Raw genomic sequence first — 16,151 nt, forward strand, 5'->3', positions numbered from 1 at the left:
GCATAATATGTGTCATAGATACAATACGATTTTTTTATATGATGCTCTTACCTGTTGTTCATAAGGTAGAAAAATGATCTTTTACTCTCGTAAACAAAACACATCATAGGTACAGTAACATCCTTGGAAATATTTGAAGTCACTCACACATGATTCAGATACCGTCAGGTATAAGTGTACATATGCACGATATTGCACACAACACCCACACTTAAATAGTCTTAAGTCTAAATTTTGGAAACAATTTGACATTGATTGCAAATGACCGGTGGAATTTCAAGTGAACAATATTTTCGGTCCATCACTGCACACAAAGATCAGTAATTAGCATTTGTTATGACGAGCTTGAAACTAGTTTCATCTCTATTATTTTCCTCTGCCCTTCCCCGAAGCACTCTGGCACACCTTGGTAGTTGCGCATGACACTTTGAAAAACACCGGTCGACACATTTCTTAAAAGTACTGTATTTGCATGCATATTGTTCCGCTCTGTAGCCATTTGTTACCCAAACAAATGTCTACATTGCATTGCAAAATAAATATAGCCTAGAGCTATCGTTCATTGTGTGTTGTGTGCTGTATTATTATTAATATATTGTGCTGTTGATTTTAAAACCACAAAGAAGAAACATGAAACTTCAGCGTGCATGTCCCCAGAAAGTGTGTCTGAAATAGATTGGCAATGGCTATTTTACTTTAGAACAGTCATTCTAAGGTGTTGTACTGTACATGTACCACTACTGGCAAGTGAGCTCACTCAAAGAATCACTGAATTAAAAGAGCAACATTAAAACATTAATAAACCTTCTAGTTGTGCATACAGCCTGTTTAAAAGTTCTTTTAAATTCCAGTACAGTAAATTTCTTTTTTTTTTTTTCTCCAAATGAGAGTTAAATTGTATGTCATTTGAAGTACAATACGGGAGTCGCTTGGTGAAAAAAGTTTTGAGAATCATTGCTTTTGAATTATATGACATACAGTCACCAGGGGGCAGCACAAAGTGAAGAAAATGTGTTCTGGCATTTGCACAAACAATTTGAAACACATCAGGGGTGTCTGGCACATTAGGCAAGCAACCATCTGGATCGATGGGAAAAAAAACTTTACAAGTTACATGGCAAAAAATAGCTTTGTCGCCTCGGAAAAGAACAAGTTCAATTTCACACAAATTTTCTCAAACCAGAAGATTGTAAATACCGTACGACAATACACTCACCCCACTTTTGAGACTCACTGCATTAAATTAAGGGAGAGTAAGGTAGAGTAAGGGTTGAGCATGTAATTAATGAAGGTGCTCGCATTCAATTGGCAAAACATAATGAAACTGTCAAACAGAACAGAGCTTTCCTAAACCGCCTTATTGATGTGACTTCCTTGCTTGGCCATCAGGAGCTGTCTTTTAGGAGGCATGATGAGAGTGATGAATCATCCAACAAGGGGAATTACAGGGAGTTTACAGAAATATTAGCTTAATATGACTCTGTCCTGGCCACACAATTCCGGTCATCAACTGTGTTTTCTGGCATGTCCCATGCAATTCAAAATGACTTGATCTATGCTCTTTCAGCCACTGTTTCTGATGAGATAAAGGATTAAATTCAGGCTGCTCCCTTTTTTGCATGGCAGGTGGATGAAACAACTGATATAGCTTGCCATGATCAACTCTCGGTCATTGTTCGCTATGTGGATAGGGCTGGTAAAATTCAGGAGCGCGTTATTGGATTCTTTAATGTTCCTGGGGGAAGAGATGCTCAGTCTGTTTTTGAAATCTTGAATGAGAACATGCAGAAATACAATTTCAGGGAGAAACTTGTGGCGCAAACCTACGATGGGGCTGCTGTCATGGCTTCAGCTCTTAATGGTTTGCAGGCCAAAGTTAAAACAATTGCCCCCAGTGCATTGTTTGTGCATTGCTATGAGCACAGACTGAATTTTGGTTCTGTCTCAGGGGGCTAAAAAGCTTATCTGAATGCAGAATATTTTTTGCATCACTCTCGGGGTTTGCCTCATTTTTCTCAAAGTCCACCAAAAGGATGTCTTTTCTTGAGTCTGCAGGCTGCTCAAGGTTGCCCAGAAATGCTCCTACTCGATGGAATTTCACATCACAGATAGTGAGCACTGTGGCAAACAATTATGATGCCCTCCTGCAAACCTTTGAGATGATCATTGCAGATAGGTCCATGGATGATGACACATTAGACTGTGCCAAAGGATTTCTGATGAAACTGGAGGATTTTGAGTTTGTGTTCATGTCGTACACATATGAACAAATCTTCTCTGAGACTGATGTGGTATTTGACATTGTCCAGCAGAGAGCTATGGATGTTCTCTACTGCAAGAAAATAATTGAGTCTCTTCTTGCTTTTGCAAAAGAGAAGAGGTCAGAGGGGCTTTTCCAAGCTGTTTATGCCAAAGCGGCAGATCTCACATTGGACCCACAAACTCAGCCCATGAGAAAACGCCTTCAGTCACAACCACAGGATCCCAAGGAGCGCTACAGGAATCTGTACATGACCATCCTACACAATCTCACAGAGCAGATACCTCAGCGCTTTGCAGATTTGGAACGTCTGCGCTTCTTGGAATTAGTCAATCCAGGGAAGTTTGATGAGATGAGACAAGTGTTTCCAGAGGAGGCATTTCAGAATGTCCTTAAAGGTTTTGGCCAGTTCTTTGATTCAGGAAGACTGAGGTCTGAACTTCAAGTCCTATACTCAAACCAGGACTTGCAAGGCAACAAGGGAAAGCTGTGTGATTTCTTGTCGTTTCTGAAAGATATGGAGTTAAACAATGCAATGCCTCAGGTCTACAAACTGCTATCATTAGTGGCAACGATTGGAGCTACATCTGCAAATGTAGAGAGGAGCTTCTCCTGTTTAAAGCAGCTCAAGTCTTACACCCGCAACACCATGGGTCAAGGCCGTTTAAGCAGCCTAGCTCTGCTGGCCATAGAGAGGACACTAGTTAAGTCCCTGGAAAAGACACCTTATTGGTATGACAGGGTCACAGATCATTTTCTTGCAAAGGGACGGAGAACAGAATTCACATTTAAATAAATGGACATATTTAATGATGTCGGCCGAAATTGAGCTTCCCCTCCTTGACAGACCAGCGTCCGCCACTGACAGTACTGTATGTACGCTTTGCTGCACCGAATGATCAAAAACTGCAGAGAGAGCACTTTGAATTTGTCTTGAGAGGTATACAGTCATCATTCGGAAAACAAAAATGCATTGGCTTATACGGTGTCCAAGGGTGTTTATTGAGTCAGCTGCAACTACTGCATGATAAGGCTGAAGTGTAACTATGGTGGAGGGGTTATTTGTACAAATCCGTTATTGGCTGGTATAGTTGTATTATGATGTACCACTCTTTCCACAAATAAATAACATTCCAATAGAATAATACACAGTTACACCACAACTGATTCGTATTCTGGCCAAATTTTGAGTTGAACTTGTGATTTTACTGCATACACAGTGCCACACTGACAGTGAACTGGTATCTTTTCGACGACAGATGTGGCACACAGTTGGAATGCGTTATTACTATTTTTCTTAAGAGTATAGTACAACATGTTTTCCATTCATTCTCAAGAAAGGAATCCAAAGTTCTCAATGCATAGCTGATGATAAATCTGTAGATCATGCAGTAATCAGGATCTATCGTCATCGTCCAAAAGATATTATTAAGATGTGAATCACCTTCAAAATGCGACAATGAAAATATATCTTATCTAACACCTGACAGTCTTTCGCTAATTCCTTGTCTCATTTCCAGCCAGAAAAACAAAATGAAGCCAGTATCTGAATCAGTTTGAGCCCAGCTTCGTGTACTTCCATCACGCATATACTCTCACAACTTCACATTGGTTGAGATGAGTCCAATCTGCTCCGTCACACAAGATGAGCGCAGACTAAAAGTCCTAAAATCGAAGCTCTTCTTGAGGAGACGGTAGCTTGGTATTTCTCACAGCAATAGTTGTAGTGTATCGAGGAGATTCATTGAAGTTTTAGGCTTGGACGATAAAGATGGCATTTGAAGTCACAGATAAACAAATCAATACCCCATGTGCTCCCGTATAACCTCCACACCTGTAAAAGCATGTAACATCCTGCATGTGACTGACGGGCAACTGCGTCGTTCCAACCCGGCCACAGTTTGCCAAACTCCAAGTGCACCATTTAGCATCCACGTTTGCAGCTTTCCTTCATTATTGTCCTTCTCAAAGCATCTGCTTAGAAGTCACAATTTTGTGACATGTCTGTCCAGCCAGTGGCACATTCCTGCTGTTCACATAATTGTGGCTCAACCGTTTAACTGTTGGGAAAAAAAAACACATCTTGGGAACTAGGAAGTGTGTAAAATAATGTACTATTATTATTTTTTTGTACAGAGTCATTCACATTGACGGTAAGCCCCTTATCCCGTGTGACATCACCAAATTGTGGTGCTTGTTGAGACATAAACAAAAACATTCCTGTCTGAGTCAGTCAGATTTCTAGGTTTATCCCCATATGTAGCACTGTGGATGGAATAGATCCTCTGTAGTTTTAATCCATCAGAAATCCTTTAAATAAGGGCCAAAATGTAATCCCTTGAATTTTGGAGAGAGAAAAAAAAAATCCAAAATCCCGGATGTTACAGTGCACCGGCTCAGTTTCACACATCGTCATCATCATCGTCGTCGTCATCATTGTGCCTCAGCCTCCTCGTGGCGTTCTGTATTCTCTGACTCCCTTTTTGAGGCAGCTGACCAATTGGTGCTCGACAAAGGACGTACCGATTCCAAATTTTCCAGAAGGCCGAGCGGAATTTCTTAATGCGGAAAGCGTACACGATGGGATTGACAGCCGAGTTGGCGTGGGTTAGGAGGATGGCGATGAAAATGAGGCTCGGTGGTTTGTCACACTTGGGGCAAAAAAGTGTGATGCAGTTGTGGATGTGAAGGGGAAGCCAGCTCACAGCGAAGAGTAAAAGGACAAGAGCCAAGGACTTGGCAAGCTTGAGCTCCTTGCCGAAGTAACGACTCGGGTCTGCGTGGCTCACTGTTACCTGCACAGAGACAAAGAAGCAAAATATTAGCATATATGGACTCTATATACACTGTAGGGGTCCAATCTATGTCCTGGGGGTCATTTGTGGGCCACCATTTCTTTCTCAACGGCCCGCGGCGTATACTAAAAAGGAAATTTGATACAACCAAGGCTAGTTTAAAAAAAAAAAAAGTTTGGAGGTGGTAAGAGTGTGAAGGGAATGTGTTGAAAAATAAGTGCCACTACGACTAATAAATTGGTTGTCATACTGTTGAGCTTATCGAGAAATGCGAAGATATAATTAAATTATTATTTGTATTATTAGGACTCAAATACCAATTTCTCTTCAAAACATTTTGGTGAACTTAGACCATTCAACTTTAGAAGCAAAATAGTTTCTTCCACTTGATGCTTTGTGTCAAGGTCTGACATTTGAACTTGTCACATGATCGATCCTCAAGAGACTGTGCCTTTTATCCACACCGAAATCTTGAGAAATCCTTCACTAGTTACCTTATGAACGTCAACAAAAAGCTGTTATGCGGCAGTTTATCAAATTCACTTGAAAATAAACCAGATATAATTGCTTGCTCGATTGATTTTAGACAGATACATTTAAAGTTGCCCTTGCGTCCTTCCGTTTTTCTGAATGTAGCCCTGAAACGAAAAGAAATGTGGATCGCGTTTTGACCAACAATTCACAATTACACAACAAAAAGAAGAGGCGAGGTCATTTGTCACACGTGCTTATAAACATGACTTTTGTGCCTCGCTTCGCAAATGGGCTACTTCTCTCTCTCCTCCCATTTTAGGTTAAAGTGGGCCACGAATTACGGGTACTCTTGGCTGTAGATTTGTCAAACGTGCTCATAAACATGACTTTTTGTGCCTCGCTTCACAAATGGGCTACTTCTTATCTCCTCCCATTTTAGGTTTAAGTGGGCCACGAATTACGGGTACTCTTGGCTGTAGTATTGCATTGTGGGAGATTTCAGTGCACTAGACGGTCTCACCTTCTTATTGAGCTGTTTATGAATCATGTAGAAAATCTCCACGTAGATGAGGAGCATGAGGAGGAGAGGCGGCAGCACCCAGCCGAAGAAGTTGAAATAGACCATGTAATCCATGCAGATGACCGTCTCAAACTGACACTTCACCACGAGGTCATCACTGACAAGGGAGCCATTGTCACGGAGATGTCGTAAGTTATTCCATCCGAACATAGGTGTGAGGCCCACTAAGATGGACACTAGCCAACACAGCAACACAGCCGAGCCGGCTCGCCGAGGGGTCACCACTCGTTTGTAGCTGTGGTTACGGGAGAGAAAGACAAAGTGTTTCCAACTTGCAATGTACTATTACGAAGCGACAAAATGGTCGACCTTGCGATTGCATTTCTCAACCATTGTAACTTTATTTGTCCCAAAATTATTATTTTATTATTAACTGCAAATAAGGAGGGCGACTGGTTAGCACGTTGACCTCACAGTGTAGAGGTTGTGGGTTCGATCCCGGCTTCGGCCTTCCTGTGTGGAGCTTGCACGTTCTCTCCGTGCCTGCGTGGGTTTTCTCCGGGTACTCCGGTTTCCTCCCACATTCCGAAAACACGCATGGGCGGCTGATTGAACACTCTAAATTGTCCCTAGGTGTGAGTGCCCTACTGCCCGCATGTGTACCCCCCTGACCAATCTTCTTGGCCTCTTTTTGTGCATTTTGGAGGGAACTGCAGTTCTTGGTCGTCGAGGTTTCTCAGAAGCACTTTAAATAGTGACAGGTGTGTGCTGACTGCCATCTAACATGAGTCTGCGTTTGATCAGGTTAAGTGTGAACACAGCCACATCTGCAGCTATAGATTACAGCGCACTTGTGCAACAATATTACCTCTGTGATTTATTTCAATTTGCCATTTCTGAAATATTTTTCAGTTGAGTTATAAGGGTTATAGGTCACATTAATGGTGGAAAAAAAGATTTGTGATGCTTTCTTTAGCTTTTATTCTGTCACAAAACTTGACACAGGAACAGGCGTGTGTAGATTTTTTTTTCCATCCGCTGTAAATGCTGCGCGAAAAAGGCAAACAAACCTTGCGGCAATAACCCTAACAATCGGGAAATTTCAGATAAGACTACGTTTCAAATCCAGACTGCATTGAAGTCGTGGGAATGACGTCCACTGGTGTTTTTGTGTGCGCCGATTGCCAGTTTGAGAAATTATGCAAGCCCACCAAGCAGCCAACATGAGCCTATTGACCAATCATGCATTCTTTGTCAGGATATTCCGGGCAGGCCTTTTGTAACATGGAAAACTTGAAGTGGATTAGATTTTTTTTTTGTTTTGTTTTGTTTTTTGCCTAGATCTTTTCCCAGTTGACTTTAACTGTCAGCCGATCACGTCGCACATAATATTGAAATTCACATTTTCACAATTGCATGAATTTGAAAATGCTTTGCATTCCATGTTGGAAAATATGCTTCTTCATGCAAACACACGTCACATTCTCACAAATTCACCCTGTTGCGAAAGTGAAGCACCAAAATATGGAAGCCCCCATTAGCAAGCAGATGCAATGTTGAAAATATATTTCTTTGTTTAAATGCTTTGTAGATTTAAGATAAGGGATTTATTCATGTGGAATGTAACCAATATATCAAAATTCCCCTGTAAGACATCGGTGGGGGCAGTATTGAGGCTGATTATACTTGTCAGAAATCTTGCCAGGAATGTACCTGTTCTAAGGGCAGATCCTTTTACTTTAACTGCCATATTCCTTATTTCATTGCCTTTCCCCCTTGATTTTAAGATCAACTTTTGCAGCGTACACTCTCTCGGTGACATAAAAATATTAATTCATGTTGAGATGAAAATGTTTGAGGTATGTACTGTACAGGCCTCCACCCACCAACAGACGCCTGGTAAATATTTATGTTTCTTTTGCACTCCTTTTTTTTAGTTCACACGTTGTGCTTTTTTTTCCAATTTAATTAACATTTCTAAAAGTTGCTTGAGGTATTGCAGTGTGGTTTTACATTCGGGTTCAACGCTCAAACGGCGCTGAGATGACTGACAACCCTTGGCAATTAATTGCAATTAACCTCCCTTGTTCTTTTACTCTGCGATGAGATGGAAATGCAATCACCTGGTGAAATGGGGCTTCGGACACAAAAGACGTCTTACCGCTCTGTTAAGATGTACTCATAAAGCATCCAACCTACCTCATGGGTATTTTGACCCTCAGATAGCGGTCGATGGCGATGGCCAAAAGGGCCAGAATGGAACTTTGCGTGAGGACGAGCACGGTGCAAGCGACCGCCAGACAGCTGTAGAAGTGAGTCTCGAGTCCGATGCTGATGGTGATGGCGAGGGGGATGACGAGAGCCCCGACCGCAATGTCAGCCAAAGCCAGCGAGACGATGAAACAAAACGTGGTGTCCCGTAGCGAGCGGTTGATGCGCACGGCCCACACCACCATCACGTTGCCGATCACCGACGAAACGGCGATGAGCACTTCCATGCCGGTGTAGACGACCCATGACCAAGACATGTTCGGGAACGCAGTAGGGAAGACGAGTGGAGCAGCCCCAACACCCATGCGCTTGGAACACACCTCCCACTCACTTAAGTCGACTCCGAAAATCCTTTGTCCCGCCGAGGTGTCCGCTTGATGTCATTCTGTGGCTCACCCACCGCACGCCAAACTTGCTCTGCACATGCTGCGAGGAGGTGTTGCGAGGAGAATGGGAGAGTGCTTCCCGCAGCCTCGGTTCGATATCGAATGAGTCACAAAAGATCCTTTCACAACAGAGTTGAAGTCTTGCTGTCTGCGCCGCCAAGAAAGCGCGATCACGTGCACGCGATTTTACAGTTGCTCACCCGGTTTCTGCTGTAACTTGAATCATTTTAACGGTTGCGCTACATCGTTGATAAATCTCTTGTTGTGATGTCATTTCTTAATAGTCGACCGGAATTTAAGAGCTGTGTTATTCACAAAGTCACGTTACATTGAGACAGGCAAGGATTTTTTTTTCTTGACCGCAAGTTAACAAGATATTATTGTTGTTACTGTATTCATAATTTTTGGGGGTAGTACGATGTGAGAGCGGTTAGAACACAGGTGTCAAAGGCAAGGCCCGGGGGCCAGATCCGGCCCACCACACCATTTTATGTGACCCGTGAAAGAAAATCATGCCTGTCAACTTGCATGATCCTTGCTAAGATCTGGACTGAAATGTCAAATTGTCATGCGTAATAAATGACGTTGAGGTTTTGCAATAATTTTGTTACCCTGTTTAAAACAAAAAAAAAAAACAATAGCTGTTCTTAAGACAGGTCACAAGGAAGCAGTGACAGCTCCGATGAAGGTTGAAGTGACAGCTGAAACTGTCAGCCAGATAAGAGGTGAAGAGAAACTTCATCAAAAAAGACCATTGTTGGGGGGGGGGGGGTGGACCTTTAAACCTAATTTAACAAACAAATAGTTAACTTGAGCAATTTCAAAACTAACTCCAAAGTGGCCCGTGACAAAAATGAGTTTGACACCCCTGGGTTAGAATGTCTGCCTCATAGTGAGTAGGTTTGGCGTTTGCGTTTCAAACCTGGCCTTACTGTGTGGAGTTTTCTCCAGGTTCTCCTACCGCATACCATAAACTAAATAAATGTTTGGTTCATTGAAGACAGACAAAAAGTTGAATATGGAACAAGGTATTACAATTTCAGCTTTTATTTCCAATTATTGTGACATGCACTGAGCTAGCTAGCTACAGTTTATACCCCAAAAATACATTTGGAGTAGATTCCCAAAGACCCTGAAAACAAAATACCCAAGTGAGAAGATTTACGGTCAGTGTAGAAGATGATGAAGAGTCTCCTTTCCCTCACCTTGACTATCGTTAAGGTCCTTGTGCTTGGGAATGATTCATGTGTGTCTATTTGCTCAATCATTTGTCAGGAATTTGTCACTTACTTTTTTTCATGCCCACAAGATTATATCCGCTTCCACTAAACCGATGAAATTAGTCAGAGAAGAGCCATTGGAAAAGAAACTTGCTTCTTGTCCGCTGCCATGAGATCCAAATCATACAGTATTGACAATGACTGATTGCACAAGGCTCAGTCTAACTGCGCATGGGTATAATTTTCTTAATTTGGTATTTTGGTAGACTGGCGCAGTTAGAAATGGGGGTTTGTGGTTTTTTTTTTTTGCATCTTGTGTTCGCCTAAAAAGCATGGTTTTGGAATGTGGGGGGAAGTGGGAGAAAACTCGTGATAGGAAAATGCAGCTTCAAATTTGCTTCATGAAACAGTTGTATTTTTTGACTCGTCTACAAGGCACTTTGTGTTCAACATTGGCTTGAAAACACACTGACTTGCTGTTTCTTAAACCCCTTATTTAAAACCAACAGTGCCAGCTAGACAATTAAAAAAAAAATACAACTGGTTTATGAAGCACATTTGAAGCTTCATTTTCCCATCACGAGCGAAAACCCACACAAACAATGGAAGGCTCTGCAAACTCCACACAGAAAGACCTGAGCCGAGATGTGAACGCAAAACGGCTTGACTGTGAGGCAGACGTGCTAATCACCAGTCCACCATTTGTAAATTTACTGAAACAACTTTAACTTTAGTCGAGACTACGATTTAGACGATAAACGAGCTGTCAAAATCAAAAGGCCATCTTCTATTCCTTCATTAGATAATGTCGTAAATGATTGATCTACGCTTTAGCATGTGTAACAGTCTTCTTAATTGAGGGCTAATGATCCCAGCTTCATATTTCCAAGAGTAAAATTTGTTTGTTTTATTGCGTTTAGGTGATAATACTGTAATAGTCTTGTGTTTGATGAAATGAAACACAATGCATCTCCCGCTTGCCTTGTTTCCCATTGTGACTGTGTTAAAATTGTGTGGCAGCTGCTGAGCCTTGATCATTTCAGGGGGAGAGAGAATGCGCAGGCTTCTCATCAACCCTGTTCAGCCCCGCGCAAATGAAGGCAACTGTTTTCCCTGCTGGGATGAGGAGAGCCACCATTACGAGGACTTCATTTGCCGACCTCCGGGCCGGACAAGAACGTGAGTGAAGATAAAATGCGCCATGTTCCTTAATGTGAACTGCACATCTCCTCAGGGAAGAGCAAACTAGCCAACCTTGTGAGCTCAGCCGAATGTTTGGTTTTAAAATACTACAGTCCCAAGCCACAATATTAGGTGCACCTGCACCGTCCTAAATGTTTGGTTTTTTTAATGGTTGTACTGTAGCTTACTGCGGTAGATACTGTAACTGTTGGTTACCCAATTTAGGGGAACGGCTGTGGTGACCAACATGGACTACAACGCCAGTAATAAACATTTTGCTGGATTAATACTCTCCTGACTGTACAAAAATATTATAGAATCTCATTGGATGCAATGTTTCCTAATGAGGTGTAATTAACCGGTAGATGTATAAATTCAGCTGGAAAAGGGAATAGTGTCTGCAGAGGTCAAAAGATGTCAACACCAAGATATTTTGTGAGGTGGAATGTAATGCATAAATCTTAAAACAGTGGCATAATAAGTCGCTAAAATAAATTCTCACAAAAATGTTAACATAAAAGGAGTAGTTTGGTATTACCTCAAAATGATTTAATGCACCGAGGGACACATTTACAACATGACTGTTAAAATGTCTGATGATAGATATTAACTTTTACAAGTCATCTTGGCTGCACAGAACTGTGTGGAGTGATCAAGTCAGCAATGGGAATACTTTTTTTTTTTTTAATTGACTGAATTTTGTTGAATTGACAGAAACATCCACATTGCATTTTGAAGAAGAAGAAGAAGCAGCTCATGTGTGCATTTTACCATCCTATGTGCTGCCATTGCAGCAAGAGCTGAAGAAAATCAATTGAGGTCACTGAAGGCGGAGTCTGCATCATCCGACTGGTAGAATGGACTGGTGGTGTGGAGGTGAGAGCAGCGTGTCTGTAATTCTTGATGAAGCTCCAATAAAACTGCGACAGCGTGTGGTCGACATGTCTTGGCCTCTCAGAGACAATAGTTATCTTGGCTGAATTCTTTCACCGCGCCCACCTTTGTGGTGATGTAACTGAGGAGTGTGGGTTTCGGAGATGTGAAACTCAAATTTTGCAGCTTTCACAGCGAGTTTTGTTCTCCAAGAGCCTCCGGGGCACCAGCCGCACGTGCTGTTCGTGTTTGCCGGAGGACTGGAAGAAAATCAGAATATCATCAAGGTAGACAAAAACCAACTTGTCACTCATGTCGAGTACATCACTAACAAGGCTTTTTTGTGTCTAGCGGGAGCGTTGCTTAACGTAAAAGGCATCACAAGGTATTCATTGTGGCCTGCTAGGGTTCTGAAGGGATGGTGGAAGATTGGCATAGGCTGGATGCAACTGATTACTTGACAGCCTAAATTGATCTGGCGACAAGGTGGAATTGCCTAAGTGTGCAACTGATTGATTTCTTGTACCTAGGTCACTGCTCCACTTGTCGCTGTACAATTCTACACACACGAAAAATAAAAAAAAAGCAAACACGATCAGTCAGTTGTTGTTTTCTCTGCTCCATTCTCCCGACAGAGATGTCACATTAAAAAAAACACTCATGCATTTTGTTGAAAAATAGTGCCATGGCAGAGGTTGAAATCTTTTAAGCGGTGCACTTTACCCTATTAGCAATGCTAATGTACCTGTGCATTGGCGATTAAAAAATAAAATATTTATTGACTGTATTCTAATATTTTTAAAATGTGACTGCACACCAACCCACCAAAACATTATCACTTACCACTTTTGACACAATGTAATCAACAATGTATAATGCCCAGCCTTGGTTGACGCTACAACAGTACATATATTTGTCATTGTAGTTATAGTTTCTAATATTTACCCCTACTTACCGTCATTTCCTTGGACCTCATCTCTTTTGCCTATTTTCATTCTTGTGCTGATAGATCAACACTTTGAGAGTTGAAACTTGCTTTTGCGAGGCTCCTCAAATTTCCAGTTCAGATAATATGCTGCCTTGAGTTCACGGGCTTCTTTTAAATTTTTGCATGGACAGAAATGTAAACTTGGATGTGTTTTGGGGGAATTTATACCCACTAGACACCACCTTAGTCCAAGACGCATAACTAAGTTTGTTGCTCAACAGCTCCGAAAAGAAAATATTACTCAATATTCACAGGATAAAGTCCAAAATATGAAAATGACAAAGCCAAAGTTGTAAGAATGTTCTTAAGTGTTGTTAAAAAGATTCTTACTCTTACTTTGACCTGTAAAATTTGAAAAATGCACTCAGTTATAATTTAGATTTAGTGTTCCCAACATTTTTAATGCGACACTCATATATATATATATATGATCTCAAAGAAATGCACATAGTACTTTCGCAATGCTACTGCTGAGATAATCATTAATCTCCATTTTAATTATGGTAGTCTGATGAGATAAAATGCAAAATATAGCTGATTAGAAATCTCAGACTATGTATTTAATTAGAGGATATTTCACAATGTGTATTGTTAGGAAGCAGGCCATTTGTTCCACCAGAGGTTCATCTTCTTCCTCACATTGGTGTTGCTTTGTTTACTTGTGTCCGTGACATTGGAGATTGATTGACAGGTCACGGAAGTGTTGCGTGATCTGGGATATAAACAGAGGAGACACACGCATGCATCCTTCTTCTCACCTGCAGCGGAGGTGGCCGATTTAGAATTCTGGTGGTGTGACAAAGATTCCAAACTGTCTGATTTGAAATTGCACTGTGGTTGTCTGTGATATGAATATAGATGATTCCCGTACATGATTGGTACACAGTGCACTTTGCTCAATTGCTTTTGATTGCCACTATCAAAAGCATGTAGTGGAACCCACCAAAGTCTTGCTTGTCAATCTATCTATTTATCTAGCTAGCTAGCTAGATAGATAGCTATTTTAACATGTGACATTAAAAACTAGAAATTGTGTCTAAACGCTAAACTTTGTGACGTACAGCTAAGTTCAGAATTATTAGTACAGGTGCCTCAGAGGTGTATTCACACTGCAACAGCTGACTTTGTGGTGTACATTCTTATCCTCCAACTACCATACCTGTATATGTATGTATCTATCTCTTGGGCCACTTAGTTCCATCTCTGGTTCTGTGAGTATCAACTTTGCCATCCCTCGCAATGCGGCACTATGGCTTCACAAACAAGCTTCTTAAGGATCTTTTTCCCGCTCACTGAGCTGAAGTCTTGGCGAGTTTTTTCAACGCGTCACACGACATCATGAATGATTATTGATTGAACTCTGACTTTAAAGTCAATGTGAAGTCAAAGTACCACAGAGTGTTGGGCAAGTATATAAACTTAGGCTTCAAAATCCGTTTCCAACCTCAAAGGCCTTCTGAATTGGAAATGAAGTTATCAAATATCAGTCAAACGCCACTACTATGAGTAAATGCTACTTTATTTATCTTTCGTATGCCCACACATAACTTCATGTTTCAGCCATGAAAATATTTCCACTTAAAGCCTTCAGTGGCTGTAATTAAAAAAAAAAAAAAATCCAGAAATTGCCCCACTAAGTTACTTACTCTTTGACCAGTTGGGGCCAACCAGTGGTCCACAAACCACAGCCTGAGAAACATTTATTCAAGTCATTAATTTCCACTGCAGAAAGTTTGTTGAAGGGTGAAAACTTTCAGACTCTGAAAAAAAAAAGTCAACTTGTATATTTATCTCAGAGCTCCAGGATGTATTGCCTCCAGAGATGCATGACCTCACTCTTGTAATGAGAGTAAGAAATATGTCATCTAGCTAAATTAAAGCGACAAATAATTTTATTCGTCTGGTTTAATGGTTAAGCAGCATTTGGCGGATGGCCAGCCGCCTCTAATGTTGGTTCATAGCCTCGACCACGACAAAGTGCTACTCTGCCGGGCCACTATTGCGATCGCCCTTCGTTTTTGATTGACACTGTCAGGGAGGTATTAAATTAACGTCTATTATTGTGATTTTATTTTGCAGTGTAAGAGGCAGGAGATTGAGGAGTCACCACAGAAAGTAACTCACTGGATGACGCAACCCTCCCATTTATCTGGGCTTGGGGCTGCGGCTAATGAGCCGATGATGCCTGGGAATCGAACCTGCATTAAAGGTAGCTGCATCTATTTTGACTCTCTCGTGTAGTTGACTGAAATATTAAAACGCCCTTCAGAAAGACGCAGGAAAGGTAAAGATCATAAAGCGGGTTGGATCTCATTAAAATGTGTAAGTGTAAATAATTTTTGTGTACAGTTTAAAAAAAAAAAAATCCTGCCTCATGCAACAGCACCTGCCGAAATCATGTACCGAAGGCAAAGTAGTGTTCCTGTGAGTCAGCGCCCCATTTGTGGCTTTGAGGAGGCACGGTTAATTTACCAGCCAGCTCCCTCGTCACCAATAATTGTGATTTAATGGAAGAAAAACAACATTACTTGGTTTTGACGGTGCCCATTATACCACCTGCGCATGGGTGATTATGAAGGTAAAATGTTTCAGGCCAATCAGTTGCAACCGTCTGGGCTTCATTACCCTTGCTCTTGTGGTGTCTGGATATAATGTTGATATTTCTGCTATGCATTCTGTGTTGTAAAATGCAAAGGGTGTGAAACATCTTGATGCACTCAGGTTGGAACCATGTCTGATATGAATGTTGATGTCTATCTATGTGGCGATCCTCAATGGAAGCAGATGGCTGGACAAATGGTTAATTATCAGCCCATTGCTAACTTGATTACTGTTCTAAACCTCCGCTGGTATTGGTATGAACGCAAAACTGAGTGCCAGCAGCTTCGTGGCGTTTGAATCCACTGTCCGAGCGGCTTCACATCAGTGCCAAACGAAGCTCTATCTCTCTATCGGAGCCTGATAGTGATCCTGATCATTTGAATCAGGTGTGTTGCAGCAGGGAGGGATGGAAAACATGCAGGACACCGGCCCTCGAGGACCGGACTTCGACACCTGTGCTCTAAATTGTCCCTAGGTGTGAGTTGGTTGTTCGTCTCTGTGTGCCCTGCGATTGGCTAGCAACCGGTTCGGGGTAACCCCCCGCTTACTGCCCGAAGACGGCTGGGGTAGGCTCCAGCACG

At 41.7% G+C, this 16,151-nt stretch overlaps 1 protein-coding gene across 1 annotated transcript; it reads right to left on the minus strand.

Moving 5' to 3' along the window:
* Positions 1–3,241: 3,241 nt before the first annotated feature.
* Positions 3,242–9,024, minus strand: LOC109522680 (adenosine receptor A1-like). Its single transcript, XM_019881445.1, has 3 exons — positions 8,249–9,024; positions 6,050–6,344; positions 3,242–5,055 (listed from the first exon to the last, which is right to left on the minus strand). Exons 1-3 carry the CDS (start codon positions 8,623–8,625, stop codon positions 4,663–4,665), a joined length of 1,065 nt encoding a protein of 354 aa, XP_019737004.1. The 5' UTR covers positions 8,626–9,024; the 3' UTR covers positions 3,242–4,662.
* Positions 9,025–16,151: the final 7,127 nt, after the last annotated feature.

The sequence above is a fragment of the Hippocampus comes genome, unplaced genomic scaffold (genome assembly GCF_001891065.2).
Source record: "Hippocampus comes isolate QL1 unplaced genomic scaffold, H_comes_QL1_v1.1 scaffold68, whole genome shotgun sequence".
Taxonomy (NCBI): Eukaryota; Metazoa; Chordata; class Actinopteri; order Syngnathiformes; family Syngnathidae; genus Hippocampus; species Hippocampus comes.

Coding starts and splice junctions, on each gene's coding strand:
- LOC109522680 (XM_019881445.1), bottom strand. CDS start 8,625: ATGGGTGTTGGGGCTGCTCCACTCGTCTTCCCTACTGCGTTCCCGAAC. Junction 6,345..8,248: donor AGGGTCAAAATACCCATGAG/GTAGGTTGGATG, acceptor CCGTAACCACAG/CTACAAACGAGTGGTGACCC. Junction 5,056..6,049: donor ATAAACAGCTCAATAAGAAG/GTGAGACCGTCT, acceptor GTCTCTGTGCAG/GTAACAGTGAGCCACGCAGA.